Genomic DNA, 8,210 nt, shown 5'->3' on the forward strand with positions numbered 1-8,210 from the left:
TGAGAATTTTGCACATTTCATATATCGACATGTAATTCCATCAAGTTAGAGCTTTCGAATATCTAGATCCATATAATAGCAGAAAGGAAAATAAAGGATTTCAACAGTTTTCAAGTGTCGAAGTTGACAATTAAATTGTCTATCCCGACAGTTAGTAAATGTCGAGTTCCACAATTCAGATGTCTAACCCGACGGCTTCGACGACACTACTCAACAGTTAAACTACCATAAATTTCGAGGAAGTTTGAAAACCATGTATTTGGTTCTTTGGAATAAATTTTTGAAAACATTAATGGTAATAATTAATTCTCAACTATAATATCACAATATCTTCCCACAAATAAATAAGGAATAACTCAATGTCTTATCAAATATAGAATACTTCACATTTTCTAAAGGATGTTAATATTTTTTTCCCTTCAAAAAATATATCAAAATTAAAACATATCAATGAATAAGAGATTCAAAAAATTCAATTAAATATGACCATGTTATATTTAACATTTAAAGTAGTAAACTATAAGATGAAAATAAAAATAAAAAATTCTAGTAGCTCACATTTGAGATTGATCAATAGCTTTCCCTTGTTAATGATGGAATAAAGATGGTGAAGAAGAAGGTAGGGTCTGTGTTCATACGTGTTTGTGTATTTTTATTTTACTTTTTACCCCCTATTTATAACAAAAATTCATATTATACAATATAATAATCATATTTTAAATGTTTAAAATATATTAAACAAATTATCACATCACATCATTAATTGTATTCAAATCAAGCATTTATTGCTCCTAAAAATGTGTCACAAAGGGTAAAATGGATATTTTGCAGCAAAAAAGTGACATTTTTGAAAGAAATTGGTGCAAATGGAAATTATTTTTACATTTTCAATTTTAGTGACATTTATGTAAATTCCCCAAAATAACTTATTATTGAACTAATTTGATTTAGAAAACTTATCTTACTATTATTTTATTTTATTTTATTTATTGTTTTTGCAAGTTTGAAGTTAGTTTTAAAAAAAGGACTGATCAAGTTAAAAACAAGTTTAATACAAGACATCTTTATCAAACATTAGGGCAAATCAATTTCTTTTTTTTTTTTTTTTCGAAAATGAGAAATCACTAACAACTAATTGTCAAACCATGCATACAAGTTCCCACCAAATGGAGAATAATACACACCATTTTTTAAAATTAAAATAAGTAATAAATAAAAAGGCTGTGACAGAATGTTAACATGCTGGCCCGTCCAATTTTTGTGCACTTTCTCAGCCAATTTTCCAAGTGGAGCGTCAATCTCCAGCTGTTCAAAACAAACATTAAACAAAGGTTTGATTCAAATTCTAGTCCTCGTCTTTTTCTACACATTCAGCCCGGGTTGTCACAAACATATATATATATATATATAGACACACACACACAAACGTGTTAGGCTATAAAATGCAAATTAATTGAGGCAAATTTGTTGTCTACAAAATTTGAGCTTAAGTCGAGTGTATTGAATTTAATTTAAAATTCACGTGAATGTGTGATTTTTAAGGTTAAATGACTATGAGTCGTCCAATTTTGTGCAAAGTTGCCGGATAATTCATCTTTTATTTGATGAATTTAGATTAACTAGCTTCAATTTGCTTGAAATCTGATCAATCATCTTCAATTTAATGCAATTAGACTTACTTTCAAATGTGCTCGAAAATCTAATCATGTTGCACTATCGATAATTTAATGAACATAATATGTGACTTAGATATTTAAACTAATCTGGTTAAATTTGTAAAAAAAATAATAATAAAATTAAAAAAATCGAAGTTGGATGACCAGATTACACCAAATTCAAGATTAGTGATCATATTTGTAAACAAATTCAAGAGGATGATCGGATTACACCAAATTGTAGATGATTCATTGAAATACAACTCATGTCAAAATTGGAGAACTCGCATTTTACTTTACCATTATGTATATTAAAACCAATTCTATGTTATAAATATACAAATATTTGACATAAATAATGCTACATTCAATTTATTGTGTGAAGTTGCAAGCTTACAAACAACTCTATCAAAAATGTCAGATAAAATCAATTATATTTTGAAAGCTTGTTCATAATTTTATGAATATGCGTATAGATTCATAATTCGTTCTTGTAATCAATCAAGAATAATCATTTTAGATTGTTTTGTAATCCATGGCTGATTTTAAATATTCTGAAAATGAGAGAGAGATTGGGAACCACTAACTTATCAAATTTCAATACATTTTAACCTACGTAGTCACCCCCAAATTTTTATAGTACCGTCGTTTGGCACTATACGTGTTAAAAAATCAATCTATGTAAATCTTGAGGTGTAGCTCAATGGTCAGATCTTACATTTGCTCTCCAATAGTAACTAGTTCGAGTCCCCTCAAAGTTATTGAGGTGAGTATCCGACTGTAAATTCCAGAGTCTCGTGAAATTAGTCGAGGTGTACGTAAGTTGGCTGAACACCCATGGTTAAAAAAAAAATTAATCTGTGTAGCATTAAATGAGAGGTATAATTTTACCTTTTATTGATCCTATTTATTGTCGAGATATTAAAAATTCAAACTCATCCCTTTTCAGTTAGTAAAATTAAAATGACCCCCGAAAGCGCACAGCCTCAGACTTTCTCCCAATTGCAATGTTCCACCGTCAAAAACCGTAGTTTCAGTCCATTCTTACCCATTTTCTACTACAGCTGGAAACTTTCAACTCTGGTCCCTCTCTAACCTACTATCTATATTCTGTCTCCACCTATCCATTCACATATATACGCGTAGGTGTTCACCTTTGACCCTGTTTTCATGCACTATCTTGCCTCACATATGTGTATGAACGCATTATTGAAACATAAATCTGTCGTTTTTTCAAAAAAAAACAAAAAGATATTTCTGCCTGTTTATATCTGGAGTTATGGCTCTCCAATTGATGCCGTCCTGTTAATTTGCTGTTGTTTGCTGTTTAGCACAAACTTTTGTTTCTTGTTTTCCACCTGTTAATTTGCTATCGGAAGGGCGTTTTCTGCTGACGAGAAATATGGGTTTCTCTCAATTTCTCTCTCTTAGAGCTCAGATTATCTCAGAGGTGTCATCTTTTCCTTCCCTTTATACTTCTCTTTAATGAGTTTTTTATTTTTTATCCTATTGGTGCAGAAATATTCGTAATTTTGCTAGTTTATATAATATTATTTGAACTTATAGCTGCAATTTTTATCTGGTTTCGCGATATGGGTTATCGAGATTTGAGATTTTCAATCTGGGTGGTGTTCGTGTTGTGTTTGGTGTGCTTTTCTGTTGGATTTGATCCTGTTGATAAGTACCATGTAAGTTGCGGATCCTCTAGTGATGTTACTGTGGGTAATACCATTTATGTAGCTGATAAATCTGCTTCCAAATTCCTGTCAACCCCACAAGATGTATTGGCTGATAGCAATTTGAATAGCATCACATCGTCCGAGGATTCACGGCTTTTTCGAACTGCTAGAATATTTACAGGACCATCAAAGTATACGTTTTCGATTAGCCAGAAAGGGAGGCACTGGATCCGACTATACTTTTATCCATTTGTTTATCAGAATTATGATATGAAGTCGGCTAGATTCTCTGTTTTCGCCCAAACAACTGTACTAGCTAGTGATTTCAGTCCTAAGAATGTTACGGTTAAAGAATTTTCAGTCAATGTAACATCTGGAGATCTTGTAATCACCTTTTCCCCTTCAAGTAATTCGTTTGCATATATTAATGCTCTGGAAGTTGTCTCGGTACCTGATTCCCTCATCGTGGACGATGCCTCTCTTTTCAATCCATCGGGGGCATTTAATGGCCTGGTGAATCAGGCTCTTGAGACAGTTGCAAGGGTAAATATGGGTGGACCATTTGTTTCATTAGAGAATGACACGTTGGGGAGAACATGGGTGTCTGACCGAGGATTCTTGCTAAGACCAAACCTTGCCACAAATGCATCTAAGATTTCAGCTGTTAAGTATCCTGAAGGGGGTCCAACACCGGATATTGCTCCACCGACTGTGTATGGAACTTGCACAAAGATGAACTCCGAAAGTGATCAAAATAGCAATTTCAATGTGACATGGGGATTCATTGTGGATCCGGGCTTTCAATACTTGATCCGAATGCACTTTTGCGACATAGTGAGTGCAGCTGCTAATCAACTTCTTTTTAATGTTTATATTGATTCATTCCTTGTAGCTCAGGATCTTGAACTAAGTGCAAAAAGTGATGGCCAGTTGGCCACTGCATATTATATGGACTTAGTCACCACATCATTTCATAAAAGTAACCTTACTTTAAGTATTGGCCCCTCTCCTCGGAGTGCTTACCCTGATGCCCTTTTAAATGGATTGGAGATTATGAAAATGAACAATTCTCGAGGTAGCCTTGGTGGGGCAGCCATTCTACCAACATTTCCAGGCTCCAAGAAGAATTTGGGAGTGATTGTGGGTGTGAGCGTTGGTGTCCTACTTGCTTTCGTGATGATTGGCTTACTATTTATCATGCACAGAAGAAGAAAACTAAAGCGCCTTCGCCGTTCAAGAACCTGGGTTCCTATATCCATCAATGGAGAAACTACCATGGGTAGCAAATACTCAAATGGAACTACTGTTAGTATTGGTTCTAGCATGAGCTATCGCATTCCTTTTATTGCAGTTCAAGAAGCAACAAACAACTTTGATGAGAGTTGGGTAATTGGAATTGGTGGCTTTGGGAAGGTTTACAAGGGGATTTTAAATGATGGTACAAAAGTAGCTGTTAAGAGAGGCAATGGCCGATCCCAACAAGGTCTAGCAGAGTTCAGAACTGAAATTGAGATGCTTTCACAATTCCGGCACCGTCACTTGGTTTCATTAATTGGTTACTGTGACGAAAAGAACGAGATGATTCTAGTTTATGAATACATGGAAAACGGGACCCTCAAAAGCCATCTATACGGTTCAAATCTTCCCAATTTGAGTTGGAAGCAAAGGCTTGAGATATGCATTGGATCAGCACGGGGACTGCACTACCTTCACACAGGCGACTCCAAAGCAGTTATTCATCGTGATGTGAAGTCTGCAAACATCTTGCTCGATGGGAATCTTATGGCGAAGGTTGCTGACTTTGGACTTTCTAAGACAGGGCCTGAGCTTGATCAAACCCATGTTAGTACAGCAGTTAAAGGGAGTTTCGGGTACCTGGATCCTGAGTATTTCAGAAGGCAACAACTAACAGAAAAATCAGATGTTTACTCATATGGAGTTGTTTTGTTGGAAGTTCTTTGTGCAAGGCCCGTAATAGATCCTTCTCTTCCAAGGGAAATGGTTAACTTAGCTGAATGGGCAATGAAGTGGCAGAAGAAAGGACAGCTAGATCAAATCATAGACCCTAACCTCGTGGGGAAAATAAAACCAGATTCCCTTAGGAAGTTTGGAGAAACTGCAGAGAAATGCTTGGCTGATTTCGGGGTGGACAGGCCATCCATGGGGGATGTGTTGTGGAATCTTGAGTACGCTCTTCAACTTCAAGAGGCAACAGTTCACAATGATCCCGAAGAGAACAGTACCAATGTCATTGGGCAGCTCTCCCCACAAGTCAGTGAATTCAATCATGTTGATGCCAGCCCTTCTGTTGCCAAGTTTGAAACCTCAAGTGCCGATGATCTTTCGGGTGTTTCAGTTAGTCGAGTTTTCTCACAACTGGTGAAGTCCGAGGGTCGATGACTGCTGTCATTGATTAGTTTTCTCTACAAGTCGGTGAATTAAATCGTGTAGACACTCTCTTCAGCTGCTGAGTTTGGAATGTTGAGTGTGGATAATCTTGCAGGTGTTCCAATGACTCGAGTTTTTTTAACTGATAAAATTCAAGGGTAGATGACTGAATGCAGAAAACTACCATTTTTGGCGTGTTTCTGCTGGTCAAATTTGAAACATCGAAGGGTGATTATCTTTCATTTAGCAATCAATCATTTGAAGGTTGGATTTTTTCCATAGTTATCCTGCCAAATCTAAATTTATGGAAACTTTCGTTGAGCTGTCTTTCACTTTTAGCTATGTGTTTTTACTATGTGTGCTTATTGCATTCATATTCTTTGACAGAATGGCTCATATTTAGTGTTGGATGCCTTTGTTCTCGATATAATGAGTTCTTTTGTTTCTAGATGACTAGCTTCTGCCTAGTTTTATATTGAGTAGTAATGATACATTGTAATGGTTTTACTATTGAGCGTCATGATACTTACTGCGCTTCAGAAATTGCATAAGGTTGCCTCTCTCTATATGAGATCTTGAAAGTTGCATTTCCAGTCAACATTTGACATGGGATTCATACCTTCATAGAAATAGGTGAAAGGACAGTTGGTGCCTTGGAATGACCATTTTGATATTTAAGTTACAGATCTACTCAAGGAAAAAAGATAAGATTTTAGTTGCCACCTAGACTGGTACTTGACACTAGTGATGCTAAATAACATTACTCTTTAAATTGCTATATATAGTAGATTAAACCCTATCGACTCTGAAGAAAATACATGGAGTTAGCTTTCATTTCATTAGGCACCAAGAAGTCTTCGATTAAACTGGATGAACATAGTGATTTCAAGAGGTAATCAGACCAAGTCAATAGGCTGTTCAGTATACTTCAACAGGTCCGGCCATAGAAAGGGGTTAAGAGCTAAATGATTCGAAGAGTCAAGAGTCAAATGGATGAACCGGTGGTAAAAAATACTAAAAATTTGAGGTTAAGCGAGCCACCGGTTTTTGGGTGGTTTTATATGGTTTTCACTTTTTAGTTTTTAACATATAACTTGACTGCTACCCTATTTTTCCAGTCCGCAACTCCAATTTGATTTACAACATTGTTTATGAAGTTGCTGCAGTCATCACTACCCCAGTTGAGATGCATTATTCATTAACTTGAGAATCAGAAGGTGGAACTCGAATTTCTCTATAAGATAGATGGTGTTGATGTTAAAGGAATAGCAATCTACAGAAGTTACATATGTATGAAGATTAGGGTTTAGATTGGCTCATCTGTCGATAATATGTCTAATTTTTAGAGAATGTGTTCTCTAATTTGCTACGCATGAACTTATTCTTCCAATAAATTTGGTTCTTTATACTTTTTTTTTTTTTTCATGTAGTATTACATAGTTCTCACATTTAACTTGTAATAACTGCACTCACCTTTCTAAGTAGAAAAAACCAAAAATTAAAGTTAAATTTAAAACCTGTTTCACATCGTTAAAAATCATATTTTTCAAAAAAGGCATACCGAAGAGTCAAAATAGAAGACATTATTGGATTGTACGATGCTCCGCATTAAAAAAGGTTCATGTCAAAACTTGATCAGTTCACCCTTAAATTTTTATTTTTTTATTTTTTTTTAAATTGACTGTTTAACTTTTTTCTTTACTATCCATTTTATCCCGTTTCGACCATTCAACGCTCGACCTTTTGTCTTCATACATCACTCTCTGTAGGGAAAACAAAAAGATGCCAAGCCCACAAAATTGAACTGAAATTTTTTATTTGGATTTACGTAAATTCATCAACTTTTTGGTATTGACCCATCAAAAAAATAAAAAATAAAGAAATAGCTCTTCAAAATGTTGCAATTGTTATCCAATTTAAACAAAAATAGACCCAATTCAATTGAATGAAAAATAAAATAAAATAAATAAAATAAGGAAGAGGGAAAAAGGAAAATGACGAAGAAGAACACAATGTAAGGTGCTAGAGCTTGAAAGTGAAAATTAATTAATAGACCCACTAAATTAACCCTTTAAACCCGTAAGTGGAAATTGCACAACATAACCTACAAATATCTACACATTCCTAACCAATATAATTTAACTATGATCCGTTGATCACTCCCGTTCAATTAAACCTCACGATTGGGGCACAAATCCCAAATTCATGCACATTAACGTTGCCCTAATTTAATCCAAATATTATTACACAAAATATCTTCTCCCAAAAATCGTCTTCAACATATTTTCTTCTTCAAATTCATCTTCGATTTGGTTACACGCATCAATTCTTAGCCTAAAGATCACTCCTTTTAACGTTTGCATCACGATCCATATAAATCCCTTGAAGATATGCGTCGAGAGATTCAAGGATTCCAACCTCTATAAAAGTTTATTCTTGACGATATCTACCTCATAACATACATTTAAAATCCTATTTGAGAGGTTAC

The 8,210-nt window shown here is 34.7% G+C and overlaps 1 protein-coding gene across 1 annotated transcript; it reads left to right on the forward strand.

Annotated features, from left to right (window-relative positions):
- Nucleotides 1–2,702: 2,702 nt before the first annotated feature.
- Nucleotides 2,703–6,232, forward strand: LOC111407714 (receptor-like protein kinase HERK 1). The gene has a single exon (XM_023037356.1). It carries the CDS (start codon nt 3,248–3,250, stop codon nt 5,732–5,734), a length of 2,487 nt encoding a protein of 828 aa, XP_022893124.1. The 5' UTR covers nt 2,703–3,247; the 3' UTR covers nt 5,735–6,232.
- The last annotated feature ends 1,978 nt before the right edge of the window (nt 6,233–8,210 follow it).

This window comes from Olea europaea, chromosome 13, assembly GCF_002742605.1.
Source record: "Olea europaea var. sylvestris chromosome 13, O_europaea_v1, whole genome shotgun sequence".
Taxonomy (NCBI): Eukaryota; Viridiplantae; Streptophyta; class Magnoliopsida; order Lamiales; family Oleaceae; genus Olea; species Olea europaea.

Bases quoted from the DNA above. Each gene is read 5' to 3' on its own strand.
- LOC111407714 (XM_023037356.1), top strand. From the start codon at position 3,248: ATGGGTTATCGAGATTTGAGATTTTCAATCTGGGTGGTGTTCGTGTTG.